General features: G+C 43.3%; 9 protein-coding genes across 9 annotated transcripts; 4 read left to right on the top strand and 5 right to left on the bottom strand.

Annotated features, from left to right (window-relative positions):
* Positions 1-171: 171 nt before the first annotated feature.
* On the bottom strand, positions 172-2196 carry HOS3 (histone deacetylase; the record flags this gene model as incomplete). Its single annotated transcript, XM_003679047.1, has 1 exon — positions 172-2196. The coding sequence occupies one exon, from the start codon at positions 2194-2196 to the stop codon at positions 172-174; it is 2025 nt and encodes a 674-aa protein (XP_003679095.1).
* Positions 2197-2547: 351 nt separating this feature from the next.
* MCA1 (Ca(2+)-dependent cysteine protease MCA1) lies at positions 2548-3804 on the top strand (the record flags this gene model as incomplete). Its single annotated transcript, XM_003679048.1, has 1 exon — positions 2548-3804. The coding sequence occupies one exon, from the start codon at positions 2548-2550 to the stop codon at positions 3802-3804; it is 1257 nt and encodes a 418-aa protein (XP_003679096.1).
* Positions 3805-3901: 97 nt separating this feature from the next.
* On the bottom strand, positions 3902-5296 carry BFR1 (Bfr1p; the record flags this gene model as incomplete). Its single annotated transcript, XM_003679049.1, has 1 exon — positions 3902-5296. The coding sequence occupies one exon, from the start codon at positions 5294-5296 to the stop codon at positions 3902-3904; it is 1395 nt and encodes a 464-aa protein (XP_003679097.1).
* A 249-nt stretch (positions 5297-5545) lies between these two features.
* On the top strand, positions 5546-6379 carry IDI1 (isopentenyl-diphosphate delta-isomerase IDI1; the record flags this gene model as incomplete). Its single annotated transcript, XM_003679050.1, has 1 exon — positions 5546-6379. One exon carries the CDS (start codon positions 5546-5548, stop codon positions 6377-6379), a length of 834 nt encoding a protein of 277 aa, XP_003679098.1.
* Positions 6380-6443: 64 nt separating this feature from the next.
* MRM1 (Mrm1p) lies at positions 6444-7658 on the bottom strand (the record flags this gene model as incomplete). The annotated part of the gene is made up of 1 exon (XM_003679051.1): positions 6444-7658. One exon carries the CDS (start codon positions 7656-7658, stop codon positions 6444-6446), a length of 1215 nt encoding a protein of 404 aa, XP_003679099.1.
* A 182-nt stretch (positions 7659-7840) lies between these two features.
* HIS3 (imidazoleglycerol-phosphate dehydratase HIS3) lies at positions 7841-8512 on the top strand (the record flags this gene model as incomplete). The annotated part of the gene is made up of 1 exon (XM_003679052.1): positions 7841-8512. The coding sequence occupies one exon, from the start codon at positions 7841-7843 to the stop codon at positions 8510-8512; it is 672 nt and encodes a 223-aa protein (XP_003679100.1).
* Positions 8513-8545: 33 nt separating this feature from the next.
* Positions 8546-9571, bottom strand: MRP51 (mitochondrial 37S ribosomal protein bS1m; the record flags this gene model as incomplete). The annotated part of the gene is made up of 1 exon (XM_003679053.1): positions 8546-9571. One exon carries the CDS (start codon positions 9569-9571, stop codon positions 8546-8548), a length of 1026 nt encoding a protein of 341 aa, XP_003679101.1.
* Positions 9572-9991: 420 nt separating this feature from the next.
* DED1 (DEAD-box ATP-dependent RNA helicase DED1) lies at positions 9992-11785 on the top strand (the record flags this gene model as incomplete). The annotated part of the gene is made up of 1 exon (XM_003679054.1): positions 9992-11785. The coding sequence occupies one exon, from the start codon at positions 9992-9994 to the stop codon at positions 11783-11785; it is 1794 nt and encodes a 597-aa protein (XP_003679102.1).
* A 413-nt stretch (positions 11786-12198) lies between these two features.
* Positions 12199-14796, bottom strand: TDEL0A05600 (uncharacterized protein; the record flags this gene model as incomplete). Its single annotated transcript, XM_003679055.1, has 1 exon — positions 12199-14796. One exon carries the CDS (start codon positions 14794-14796, stop codon positions 12199-12201), a length of 2598 nt encoding a protein of 865 aa, XP_003679103.1.
* Positions 14797-14808: the final 12 nt, after the last annotated feature.

The raw sequence follows: 14808 nt of genomic DNA on the forward strand, positions 1-14808 counted from the left end.
CTGCTTGAGTAGTCTTATCAAAGTTGAACTGGATGGTGAATCTAGGAAGGATTGGATCTACGGTCGCCTTTTATAGGATCGCTCGAGGGGAAAAACTTGACGAAAGCGGAAACTGTCAGCAGAGCGCGCAATTGGATGGTTATTAGGAGTACAGATATTTACAAAGATAGATCACCACTTGCGACCGCTCCTGGTGGTGTGCTTCTTGGCCGTTGAGATATGGGAGACCATGGAGACGTCACTGTCGTCGTAGTCGGGGGCGCCGGAGTAGCGATGGGATCTCAAATGTTGCGTTGTGGTACTTGTTGGGATCTTGTACTTGCCCAACGTGGCTTTGGTTTCTACCTTGTGCTGTACTGGTTTCTTGGGCTCCGTGGTAGATGGAGTTTCAATTATTTCGAGAGTTTCCAGATGGCGAGAGATATCGTCGATGGTAATATCTTCGACGGTACGGTTGAATGTTCTGTTAAGTTCTTCGTCGTAGACATAGTCCTCGTCGTCGTTTTCGTCATCAGTTGCAATCTCTTGTTGGGCAAACGGTACTGCTGGGGCCGATTCCGATGCTTTACTGTTTATTATACGACGCGGAGGTGTGACTTCCTTAGGTTCTGACGGTAGTTGTTGTCCCTGGGATCTGGTCAGTCTTTGTGCGATTGTTGTACTACGTAAACTCTCCTTTTGTGTTTCTGGCACAGAGTCTGCTTTTGTTTCTGCAAACAGTACTTGTTCGAATTCTGGGATCATTGCTCTTCCGAGCTTGATCACTTCTTCTGCCCAGATCCTTATCACATCTCGAGTCTTTTTGGACTTGTAAGGTTTCCAATTAGGCTTACAACCGCGTACTATCTCTTTGACCACTTGCTCAGACCCCCATTCTTTTATCCAGTTTTGATTCTGTAGTCCGATCAAGTGCGCAAATACCCCAGAGGTTATGGCTTTATCAGAGTAGCCACCTTCTAGCACTGAAAGCACTTTACCCTCTGAGTGCATTTGAGCTAGCTTCAATGCATCCTTGGTGAACATCGTGTAGAAATTAGTGGGCACATTGACTCCATGTCTTTGCATACTCACTTGCTCGAACTCGGAAGCATCGAATCCTGCACTTATTACAACAAGTCCCTTAAACTTCTTACCCTTGGCACTCATCTCTATCTTGGCATTCTTGAAGAATTCATCTGCCTTAGCAAATAACGTTCTGTATTTAGATTGGTACAGCTTGTTGAAATCTTCTTCTGTTTCCCAGGCAGATAAATGTACATTCCAAATATTCAAATCATGTCCGTTCATTATACACGTCGATGCACTTTTGATATTGTCTTTGGTAGCGTATCCCGATTCTGTCGGGAATGAATTGATATCATGCATTGAAAAGTAGCCAACTCGTGGAAATTCGGCGAATTTCTTACCAAACTCATCGTAGCCACCAGTATTTTCATCCTGTTCATCGGGTCTAAATCCTGCTCTTTTCCAACATATATCCTGAGTACCATCGCCATGATGCAAGTCGAAATCCAGCACCACGGCATGGGTTATACCGTAGGTATCGTGGGCGTACTCGATTGAAACATGAGCGTTGTTCAGTAAACAGAAGCCTGAAGGCGTGCCAGCCCTACAATGGTGACCAGGTGGTCGTATCACGACAAAAGCACGATTACTCACATGTTCAGGCGAAGGACCTTCAAAAATAGAGTCCACACCAGTCTCTAAGGCTCCAATAGACCCTTGTAGAGCCTCAATGGTCTTTGAACTCAAGTAGATATCCCCTGAGTTCCACGAATCGGGCACTTCTATCTCACCTTTAGCCAATTTCTCATCCGCATGCTTACAAAGTCTTAGCAACGTTGGAGGCCAATCTCTTCCATGAACTTTCAAAACATGAGGTGATACTAACGATCCCTTACGCTGATTAGAAGATTTTAAAGTGAATAATGCGGGATACATGGTCACTGCAGCTGATATACCCATAGATCCAGCTAGCAACCTCTCTGGCCTTTCGACAATAGTCTTCCGATAGGATTTACTCACCCAATCTCTGGGAAATGCATGTTGCAACGAGTAAGGTGACAGTACGATAACAGCTTTCGCAGACTCTGGGATCTGCGAAGCCGCTCTAGCAGCAGATATCACATTCGGGTTGTTCTGTACAAACACCTGAAACTGCTTGTAGAACTTGCTCAATGGGTCCTCTTCAGCCATTCTTGCAACAGCCCCACACACTAGGACGTCTGATACCTCGTAAAACTGAGCCAAACCCTCGGTTATATCGACCTGAACCTCTAAAGGTGCTTGTTGATCCTTGTTGGAGCCCTGTTTTATTATTTTATCCACTATGGGAAAGAAGGTAAACAAGATCCAAGTCACCACGAAAAGACCATTTCACGTGTTGAGGACTCGTAGAAGCTCAATTGCAGGCTTCTGGAGAGTTGCTGATAGTCGTTGGAAAGTTCTGTGCATTAGTTCCACAACTTCAAGATTTTAAGCTTGCATACCATCAATATTTTAAGCCACTTGGGTGGACTCAGGACACAAGATTGATAGAGAATAACGATGTTCCCTGGAAGAGCTCATAATACGTACAATAGCAGTGGTGGGAACAATGGTGGGAACAATGGTGGGAACAATGGTGGGAACAATGGTGGGAATAATGGTGGTTACTCCAGACCTGCTGCACCACCACCAGGATTCTATGAACAACAGGAACAGTATTCGAGACCTGCTGCTCCTCCACCAGGATCTTACAATGAATACCAACGTCCTAGTATGCCTCCTCCACGCGGAAATGACTCTGGGTATGTGGATGGGCCTCAACAGTATTCTCATCCTTCAGTTAATATGTCTCAACCACCGCAACAGATGCAGTCGATCCAGGGAGTTGAGAATGCCTTCCAGTATTCGCAGTGTACTGGTAGACGTAAGGCCTTACTCATTGGGATTAACTATATCGGGACTAAAAACCAGCTTCGTGGATGTATCAATGATGCGCACAACATGTTTAACTTCCTGACAAGTAGGCATGGCTACAACGCTGACGATATTGTAATGCTTACTGATGATCAGCAGGACATGGTACGTTTGCCATTGAAGGCGAATATCATCAGAGCTATGCAATGGTTGGTCCGGGATGCAAGGCCCAATGATTCTCTATTCTTTCACTACTCTGGTCATGGTGGACAGACGAAGGACTTGGATGGAGATGAAGATGATGGCATGGATGATGTTATTTACCCATTGGATTTTGAGACACAGGGAGACCTTGTTGATGATATTATGCACGATATCATGGTTAAATCGCTACCACCAGGTGCAAGGTTGACCGCGTTATTCGATTCATGTCACTCGGGTACTGTGCTAGACTTGCCATACACTTATTCGACCAAGGGTATCATTAAGGAGCCCAATGTTTGGAAGGACGTTGGCCAGGATGGTTTGCAAGCCGCTATGGCTTATGCGGTTGGGAATCGTTCAAGTCTCTTGAGCTCATTGGGAAACATTGCCAGCTCTGTGAAGAACAATGTGACCGGGAACGTCGATCGGGAGCGGGTGAAGCAGATTAAGTTCTCCCCAGCAGATGTCATTATGTTCTCCGGTTCCAAAGACAACCAAACTTCTGCGGATGCTACTGAAAATGGTCAAGCTACTGGTGCCATGTCTTATGCGTTTGTCAAAGTTTTGACTTTACAACCGCAGCAGTCGTATCTGTCTCTCTTGCAAAATATGAGACAAGAGTTAATATCCAAATACTCACAGAAACCACAATTGTCATCATCTCATCCAATTGATGTCAATTTACAATTCATCATGTAAGACTCGTTATTTTATCGAAGTATTTTCGTTTCAAATACATATGTTAATTATAATTTTGGCGATAAGAATCTCTTTCACAAGAGTGAATGCATTAAACCTAGGCCTCGGTAGTTTCTTCAGTCTCCTGGGATCTCTTGGCTTCAAGTTCCTTTTTGATTTGCTCTTCTCTCTTAGCAAAATCAAGCTCCAAGTCCTTCAATTCCTTTTCAACAGCAGCGATATTTTGGTCGGTTTGCTCATCTTGCTTGGATAAGAAATCCTCGTGCTTCTTCTTCAATTGTTCCACAGCAGTGGCGATTTCCTCCTTGGAGATTGGAACAGTGACGTCCAATTCGGCTAAGGTAGCGATCAAAGTTGGCTCTAATGAAAATTTACCATCAGCAGACTCGGTAATAGATGCCTTTTGACCGTTACTTTGGCTCTTCTTCTTATGCTTCTTAGACTTGGAAGGAGCAGTGTTGGAGAAAACATCGTCAGTCTTTTTGGTGACCATGACCAACCCGTTGTCCTCGACTTTCTTGGCGGGTTGAGGACCGTTGGTCTTGACCTCATCACCAAAGATGTTCTTCTTTGGCTTTTCGTAAGTTGGGTCGAGTACAGTCAAAGCGTTCTCGATGGCTTCAATTTCGTAAGTAAAAGCTGGGAGTTTGGCATGGTTCAATCTCTCTTGAACATCACCAACAGCAACATCCTTCTCCTCCAAAAGCTTGGACAATTTTTGGTCCTCCTCACGCTTCAAACGTTCCTTCTCCAATTTTTGCTTGAAAGACTTGAACTCGTTGTCGAAGTCAGCTCTGATCTTCCTGATTTCGGCATAGATCTCGTCACGCTTCTTGTACAACGCAGAACGCTTGTTAAATAGCACTTGACGCTTATCGTAAACACCTTGGGTCTTGGATTGCAAACTGTTTAATTTCTCTTGAGTTTGTTCAAACTTGGCAGAGACTTCTTTAGGGTTCAGTTGGTTCAATTCTTCCTTCAACTCAGCGATTTTGATCTTATCCTGATCAACAGACTTCTTGATGGGCTCGATGGCAACCAAATCCTTGTTCAACTTGTTCAAAGACTGCATTTCCTTAACTAGCAGTTTCTCTTGGATCAAGGACAATTCACCGGAAGAGATCTGATCCTCGATCTCAGAGATTCTCTGCTTCACTTCACCAGGAGTGGAGTATTTAGCCTTTCTTCCCAACTTGTCGTTGATTTCGGCTGTCTTACGCTTGATGTGACCATCTAATTGCTTGATATTGTCATGAATGGCATTTCTGCGAGACTTCAAATCGGCTTGAGTCTTGATAATCTCCCTCGTTTGCTCTTGCAATTTCTTTCTCTCCTGCTGAGTCGAGTCCCCAACTTGATTTTGATCAATCTGCTTCCTCAAGATAGCAACCTCATTGTCGATCTTCTTCAATTGAGCGTTCAAAGTCTCCAACTTCTTGTCTCTGACCCCGACGTCTGGCCTCTTATACTTATGCTGTGGTTGACTAGACATCTTGATTTTTTAATATAATCTTCAAAACTATTCAAACTAATCTCAAACCGTCACTGAACACTCAATGGGTGCGTTGACTTGACTACTTAGCCTTCAAAGATAGTTGATCTCTAAGCTTAACGTGGTCATTTTTTTTCAAATTTCTTCCACCATTTTTTCCAACAGCGAACAGTCAAGGAAACCCATATTGAATTTTTCAGCTTACCAAGAATTGGCCTAAAACCATCAATATCACATCATTTAGACGCTATGAGCTCACAATATGCACAACTGGTGAAGCAACTTGCAGCCGAGGATATTTTGGAAAAGTTTCCTGAGGTTATTCCATTGCAAAAGAGGCCTAATACCCACTCAAGTGAGTCATCAGCAGATGATGCCAAGGATAAGGTGTTTTCAGGCCATGACGATGAACAGATTAGATTGATGAATGAGAATTGTATTGTGTTGGACTGGGAGGACGAAGCTATTGGTGCCGGTACCAAGAAGCTATGTCATTTGATGAGTAACATTGAAAAAGGTCTACTGCACCGTGCTTTCTCAGTGTTCTTCTTCGATAACGAGGGCAAGCTGTTATTGCAACAGCGTGCTTCTGAGAAAATCACGTTCCCAGATCTGTGGACTAACACCTGTTGCTCGCACCCGCTATGTGTGGATGATGAGCTTGGGCTTGGAGGTAGTCTTCAGGAAAAAGTACAAGGTGCTGTCACTGCTGCAGTGAGGAAACTTGAACACGAGTTGGGGATTCCACAGGAGGAGACCAAAACCAGAGGTCAATTCCATTTCCTCAATAGAATTCACTACATGGCTCCAAGTAACGAACCTTGGGGTGAACATGAAATAGACTATATTCTGTTTTACAGACTGGGTCAGGATCAGAAAAGTACAGTTGATCCAAACGTCAACGAAGTTAGAGACTTCAAATGGGTTACTGCTGAAGAACTAAAATCTATGTTTGAAGACCCATCGCTAAAATTCACCCCATGGTTTAAGCTTATCTGTGAGAGCTACCTGTATCAATGGTGGGAGCAGCTCAAGGACTTGTCCCAGGTGGAAAACGACCCAACGATTCATAGAATGTTGTAATCTTGTTAACAATTTTACTCTATTTAAAGTTTAGTCAACATAATGTAATATTTACAGAAACTTATTAAACACCGAGCAAATTACTTAGCAATAAAGCAGTAGCTACACTGACGTTCAAGGAATCGACTGGGGTCTCTTTATTAGGTATTTGCCGACCAAAAGGTATCTCCACAAAGAAATCACTTCTCATCTTTATGTTTGTTCGTACACCGCTGCCTTCGTTACCGACAACTAACATGACGGGGAGCTCTTGACATAGGCCATTTAGAGCACCCATCTCGAGGATCTTGCCCGTACTGTATTTTTTCATTTTGGAATCGGAATTCGTCAGACAACTGGTCACGAATGTCCAACCACCTTCCTCTTGTGACTTACTGAAGAAGTTAAGAGGTTTATCCACATGGTAGATCGGCATCAACTCCACTGCACCACTGCTGGTTTTCGAAACTGCTGGTGACAATGGGGCACAGTTTCTCCTCGACATCACGATAAAATCGGCTCCCAGAAAATAAGCACTTCTTATTATCGCTCCGATATTATGCGGGTCGACCACTTCATCAAGGTATATCCCGAGAGGAAACTTCTTCTTCTCGTTGACGAGGTACCTAAAGTCATGTGTGCTATATTCATTATCAAAAATCATCTCACTGTACTGGAATTTGCCCGCTTCTGGATCGCATAGTTGTAAATGGGAGATCTCAGTTGGCTGCAGAGGTTTAGTCTCAAGTACAACACTGTTATGAACCGCATAATTCGTAAGCAAGTTCAGCCTATGTTTGTCCGTTTCCATCACTTTGATATCGTTCTTCTCTGCGAGCTGGGCAATTGTCGTTGGTAAAGGCCCATGATGCAGAAGTCTAGTAAAATATTCTCTCTTACCACCTTGTAAAGCCGCCAGAACACCATTTGTACCATAAACATACTCCATCAAAGGGTTTACTCTTAGACCCTGTGTAGCACTTCGTTTCTCAAACTTCCTTTCATGCTCTTGCCTCTCATTCTTCGTCTGTTGGTCAATTTGTGCCAGTTTATCAGTATGAGCTTTCTTCTTCCCAAACAAATCACCAGAATTTTTCTCCCTAGCATGGACATGGGCATATTTCTTTCTAAACCATGAATCTTTATCCTCTCCAGCCTTCTCCCATGCCTTCTTGCGACGGATCTGCGGTAGATTCTTATCCAGTTTAGTGTTACGGCTCCCCAATCCACCTTTCACCGCCTGACGAATGGCCAAACCACGTTTAAACACGGCGATCATCAGAGTACTACTACTTAGCATATCAACGGCCGACTAAAACTGATAGAGCTGGATCTTCAAGCTTTTGACTCATAGCTCATCGAATCGAGATTTTTCAGTTTCTAGAAACGATATATATCCATAGTGAAAAATTATCTAATACTAAATGATGAAAGATAGATTAATATCAGTTATACCAACCAACTACTGGTTGTAACGATAAGATGAGTGAACGCAAAGCATTTGTGAGCCGTATAACAAACGAAACCAAGATTCAAATTGCAATTTCGCTGAATGGTGGTCATATTGAAATAAAGGACTCAATTTTATGTAAGAAACAGCAGGAAAATGGTAGCGATGTGGCAGCCCAGACCACCAAGTCCCAAGTGATAGATATTCAAACTGGTGTAGGATTCCTGGACCACATGATTCATGCGCTGGCCAAGCACTCCGGATGGTCTTTGATCGTCGAGTGTATCGGTGATTTGCACATTGACGACCACCATACCACTGAGGATTGTGGTATTGCATTGGGCCAGGCATTCAAGGAAGCTTTGGGTCAAGTTCGGGGTGTGAAAAGGTTCGGTACTGGGTTTGCACCTTTGGACGAAGCTCTATCCAGAGCCGTTGTGGATTTATCAAACAGACCTTACGCTGTAATTGATCTTGGTTTGAAGAGGGAGAAGATCGGCGATCTCTCGACTGAGATGATTCCACATTTCTTGGAAAGTTTTGCCGAGGCTGCTCGTTTGACTATCCACGTTGACTGTCTGAGAGGTTTTAATGATCACCACCGTAGCGAGAGTGCCTTTAAAGCCTTGGCAGTGGCTATTCGTGAATCATTAGCACCTAATGGTACTAATGATGTGCCTTCTACCAAAGGTGTGTTAATGTGAGAATAATACGTATTTATTTTATATACAGGAAAACTAGTGGAAATCGTGCAGGATATTCAGCAACTCGTCGGCTTTCATCTTTGGATCCATGGCACCGACAGCGTTGTTGCTTTTTGATCTTTGAATAGGTCTCTGTTGATACCTTTTGCCCTGAATGGAGCGCTTTGCACGCTGGCTCATACCACTGACGACTTGAGCCCTGACCATAACCTTCCCGGCGTCATCAACAGAAACTTGTTGCACTTCAAAGGGGAATGTGAGTTCTCTGATAAAATCACCCATGTTATATGCGACCTGGGATGTCATGGGCGATGAAGAAGTTGCATTGGCAACAAACCCACCAACTGCAGCCAGCCTATCGTTACCATCAAAATTCAAGAATCTACCTGGAACAATACTCTTTTGGACCACTCCATTAGGTGAATTCTTCAACTTACCACGCAAATTGTACGTGAGCCCCCCAGTCCCGATAACCTTGCTGGAGGCCAAACGACCACTTTGCTTCGCAGAACGCTCACTTAAAAACTGCACTGCACTCTCCTTCATATCTCTAGCCGTGAATGACTTGTTCTTCAAAGCTTCTGGATCCTTTTCAAGCAACCATTGTCTAAATTCACCACGTAAGGCCTTCATCTGAACCAATCTGTGCGATGCGCTATTAGCCTTTCCAGCATCGACCGCCAGCAAAGATGATAAAGGTGCCAAACGATCCTGACTCGATGATTCACCTTCAAACAATGGGTTGGCTCTACCAGGGTTATACGATGGAGCAACCCCCAACTCCTGGAACCTAATGCGATTCCACTGCGAACCACCCCCAGCTTCAAAAGTTGCGATTCTCTCCAAAGTATCTAGCTCATTAAACTCCAAATATCTCGATTTCACACCTTTTGGAATCGCTGCCTTAAGCCCCCATTCCTGTCTCTCGAAAGTAGCCGGCTTAGTCTCCACGACCTGGTGCGAGGGGAAATACCGTGGCTTCCCGCCCACCAAAGGCTCCCGACTCTTCGCCACCTGTGCCAGCCTGGACCGTCTTAGCAATTGACCCAGATGCGACATACAGACTCGATCTATAGGACTAAACTATCTTCAATTTCAGCTACTTTTCTTTAATTATTGGTCTATAAGTGAAAAAATAATGTCAGTGAGATTTGATATTTTAAAGCGCACATGAACTATAGCAAGTCAATACTCAACACACAAAGGCGATAAAAGGCTAGTAAAAATTGCAAAAATTCCCCAAATTTTCAGGCTATTCATCAAGCTTGCCAGATTTGCTTTATAAACTCTAGTCGTCTGTTTATTCAAAGAATTACGAGTTTTCACGTCTCACGGCCATTTTATAGCGCGGTGTCTTGGCGGTGAAAACTTTTCAAAGAAAGAAAAGCTTGAATAATCCAATATAAGAAGAGCCATGACAAGGAAGACAAGAATAATAGGTGTCGAAAAGAGGTATATTACGATTTAATCAGCGACAGGATGGCAGATTTAAGTAAGAAAGTAGAGAACATGAGTATCAAGGAGAAAGGCGGTTACGTTCCTCCACATTTGAGAAACGGTGGAGCGCGTCGTGCCAACAGTGGTGGATTCGGTGGATCTAGTGGTTCTGATGGTTCTTCTGGTGGTAGTTTCTTTGGGTTTAGCGGTCGTCGTGGAGATTCCAACCGTGGAGGACGCGGTGGATTCGCTAGAAACGGCGGTGGCAGCGGGTTCAGACCAGCTGGTACTGGTAGATGGACGGACGGTAAGCACGTTCCAGCTGCGAGAAATGAAAAGATGGAACAGCAGTTGTTTGGTGTTGCAGAAGATCCAAATTTCCAGTCTTCCGGGATTAACTTTGACCACTATGATGATATTCCAGTCGATGCATCTGGTGAGAACGTTCCAGAACCTATTACTGAGTTTACAAGTCCTCCTTTGGATGAACTATTGTTGGAAAACATCAAGTTGGCTAGATTCACTAAGCCTACTCCAGTTCAAAAGTATTCCGTGCCTATTGTGGCTAACGGTAGAGATTTGATGGCCTGTGCGCAGACTGGTTCCGGTAAGACCGGTGGGTTCTTGTTTCCTGTGTTGTCTGAATCTTTCAGCACTGGTCCTTCTGAGATTCCAGAGAATGCTCGTGGTGGTTACATGAGAAAGGCCTTCCCAACAGCTGTTGTGTTGGCTCCAACTAGAGAGTTGGCTACACAGATCTTCGACGAGGCCAAGAAGTTTACTTACAGATCGTGGGTTAGAGCTACCGTTGTGTACGGTGGTGCCGACGTTGGTTCTCAAATGAGAGAGTTGGACCGTGGTTGTGATCTGCTGGTTGCTACTCCAGGTCGTTTGAACGATCTGTTGGAGCGTGGTAAGATCTCTTTGGCCAAGGTTAAGTATTTGGTTTTGGATGAAGCTGATAGAATGTTGGATATGGGTTTCGAACCTCAGATCAGACATATTGTGGAAGGTTGTGATATGCCAGGTGTCGAGGACAGACAGACACTGATGTTTTCGGCTACTTTCCCAGTCGATATCCAGCATTTGGCTCGTGATTTCCTAAGTGACTACATTTTCTTATCCGTCGGTAGAGTTGGTTCTACATCGGAGAACATTACTCAGCATGTTCTATACGTCGAAGACGAGGACAAGAAATCTGCATTGTTGGATCTAATTTCCTCAGCTACCGATGGGTTGACTTTGATCTTTGTCGAAACTAAGAGAATGGCAGACCAATTGACAGATTTCTTAATTATGCAAAATTTCGCTGCTACCGCTATTCACGGTGATCGTACCCAAGGCGAGCGTGAACGTGCGCTAGCGGCTTTCAGATCCGGTAAAGCTAACTTATTGGTCGCTACTGCAGTTGCAGCTAGAGGTCTGGATATTCCAAACGTCACTCACGTTATCAACTACGATTTGCCAAGTGATGTCGATGATTACGTTCACAGAATCGGTAGAACTGGTCGTGCCGGTAACACCGGTGTCTCCACTGCTTTCTTTAACAGAGGTAACAAGAACATCGTCAAAGGTTTGGTCGAAATTTTGACCGAGGCAAACCAAGAGGTTCCTTCCTTCTTAAACGACATTTCCAGAGAATCCTCCGGTATTAGAGGTGGCAGAGGCGGTAGTTTCTTCAACAGCCGTGCAAATAGCTCCAGAGATTACCGTAAGCAAGGTAACGGTAATGGTTCCTTCGGTGCCTCCAGAGGCAGCGGTGGTAGCAGCTGGGGCTCTTCCAGAGGTGGTAGCTCTTGGGGTGAATCCTCCGGTGGTAACTCATCCTGGTGGTGATCCATTTTTTGGGATTAATTCTTTCCAAATTTTTTTTCAAACTATTGTTTTTTTACCTGAATGATGCATGCCCAACGTTTTTGTCCTTTTAATTGCATTGTTCCCACAGCTATTCTTCTATTTTTGATTTATCAATGATTGAGATATTATACAATTGTACAATAGAATGTTTTCCGCTATAAAATTGGCTTGGGAAATGGGGGTTACTCAATAAAAACCATGATTATTTTTGGTCTCCCAGTTTTTTTTAGAATACAGTTAACTATTCCTTATCAAGTTGAAACTTAGTGATAGAGTGTCCCTTCGTATTGTATAGTTACATGGAGGATAGATAATAAGTTTTTTATTTTATTCATGAAGTTTTACCTCATACTGCAGACGTACTGCGTCTTAATATTTACATGATATTTAAATCATCCCGAACAGCTTTCGCAAAGCTCCCTATCCATAATATTACAACTTACGGGCGTAGTATCGTGAATCCCATACACATCATCGTCTGTCGAAACCTTACACTCTTCCTCTATTGTTTCGATCGAAGTCCCATCTTTATCGAAAAAATCAATATATAGCTTTGAATTGGTATTTTCAGAGTACTTGCCCAGGATCGGACTCATTCCAGACTCAAGCTTTTTCTCATCAATTTCGATTTCACCCATCAGCGTGTTTTCCTGGTTGATGGTAAATTGAATTGCCGCAGACGCTGCTTGGGTTCTCAAGTAATACATCCCTGTTTTCAAACCTTGTCTCCATGCATGAAAATGCATACCAGTCAATTTCCCCATCGTAGGTGCTTTCAAATAGAGGTTCAAACTTTGTGATTGATCGATGAAGGGAGATCTGGCTCGAGCCATATCGATTAGTTTTCTCTGTGGAATTTCCCAAACTGTCTTATACAGCTTTTTGATCGAATCAGGCAGTCCTTTGATGTTCTGCACAGACCCATTATCCATAATAATTTTATTCTTCAGTTTTTCATTCCAAATCCCCAGCTGACAAAAATGTTCCACCATGTAACGGTTTACATTGATATATTCCCCACTTAATACTCTTCTCGTGTATACGTTAGAAGTCATTGGCTCGAACGATTCAGTGTTTCCCAATATTTGAGAAGTGGATGCCGTTGGCATTGGTGCTACCAGAAGCGAGTTTCGGAGACCTGTCCCTTTGCTGATCTTCTGCTTCAATTGATCCCAATCATTATACAGGTATTCGTAATGTTCTCCAGACTTTTCCCAAAAATCGAACTGTAGCAAGCCTTTACTTGCTGGCGAACCTTCAAAACTTCTGTAGGATCCTAATTTCTCAGCAAGCTCGACTGAAGCTTCAACAGCCCCATGATATATGGTTTCGAAAACTTGTCTATTCAGTGTACTTGCCTCTTCAGATTCAAATGATATTTTCAGTATGAAAAAAACGTCAGCCAATCCCTGAACACCTATTGCCTGTGGACGATTCTTCTCATTGCTGTATCTTGCGTCTTCAACCGGATAATCACAAATATCAATTAAACGATCCAAATTACGGGTTATTAGCTTAACAACAGAATGAAGCTTCTTGAAATCGAAAATACTTCCTTTGCCCTCAACATGCTTAACAAAAGAAGGTAAAGCAACAGAAGCAAGGTTACAGACAGCTGTTTCGTCCTTAGAACTGTACTCAATAATCTCACAACAAAGGTTTGACGATCTGATGGTCCCCAAATTCTTCTGGTTTGATTTCTCATTGCAAGAGTCTTTGTACAACATGAAAGGACCTCCTGTCTCAATTTGACTTTGTAAAATCTCAGACCATAGTTTTTGAGCCTTGATCCGCTTCATTGGTAAACCATTCGTTTCATAATGCTCATATAAGTCATCAAATTCTTTGCCGTACACATCGCATAGTCCAGGGGCCTCATCTGGACTAAACAAACACCAATCGCCATTGGACTCGACCCGCCTCATGAACAGGTCAGGTATCCACAGCGCAAAAAACAGATCTCTGGCTCTCATTTCTTCTTTACCGTGGTTCTTTCGAAGCTGTAGAAAATCAAGGATGTCCGCATGCCATGGCTCGAGATATATGCAATAAGCTCCGGGCCTCTTGTTGCCACCCTGATCTACATATCTTGCAGTGTTATTGAAAACGCGAAGCATTGGAACCAAGCCGCTCGACACACCATTGCTACCTGATATAAGCGCCCCATTTGATCTAATGTTGGAAACATGAAGGCCAATACCACCTGAAGCTTTGGAAATCATGGCTGTCTTGTGAAGTGTCTTGAAAATACCATCTATAGAGTCCTCTATCATTCCCACAAGAAAACATGACGACAAGTACTGGTTCACTGTACCTGCATTGAATAAAGTCGGTGAGGCATGAATGAAATAGCGCTTTGACATTAGTTCATAAGTCTCTACTACTGAATCAATATCCGAATATGGTCCATGAATCGCTAGAGCGACTCTCATGAATAGAAATTGAGGTGTTTCATGCACATCTTCGGAGTCTTTCTTTATAAGGTAGGACTGACACAAGGTCTTCCATCCAAAGTAAGTGAAGTGAAAGTCTCTCTCAACTACAATACTGCTATTGAGACGTTCCTCATGTTTCAAAGCCATCTCATAAAATTCTGGCGAAATTATACTCTTATTCGGAACTCTTGTTGTCTTGGAACGCTTTCTATCACGAAGGTCATCCTTTTGGTCAGTAAAATTTCTACGAGATCCTTCTCTCAATATTTCTAAGTTGTGTGTGAAACTGATTCCCCTTAATTTATGGTGAAGCTCAGCAATTTCCAATCTAGCAGCTAACACCGAATAGTCCGGATGGATACTTGTCAATGAGGCCAAAGTTTGTGCCACGTATTCCACAATTTGAGCTTCTGTCGCCGAATGCGGTACTGCCTTCGATGCCTTTCTGACCACTTCACCTACATCGAGATATTGCTGATTCAAACCAAACGATAGTTCATTCAACTTGCTAGTCAGCTCTTCGACATTTAGAACCCCTTCTTTTTTAACAGTCATAAGTCTCTAGGT

Source organism: Torulaspora delbrueckii, chromosome 1 (assembly GCF_000243375.1).
Source record: "Torulaspora delbrueckii CBS 1146 chromosome 1, complete genome".
NCBI classification, from domain to species: Eukaryota; Fungi; Ascomycota; class Saccharomycetes; order Saccharomycetales; family Saccharomycetaceae; genus Torulaspora; species Torulaspora delbrueckii.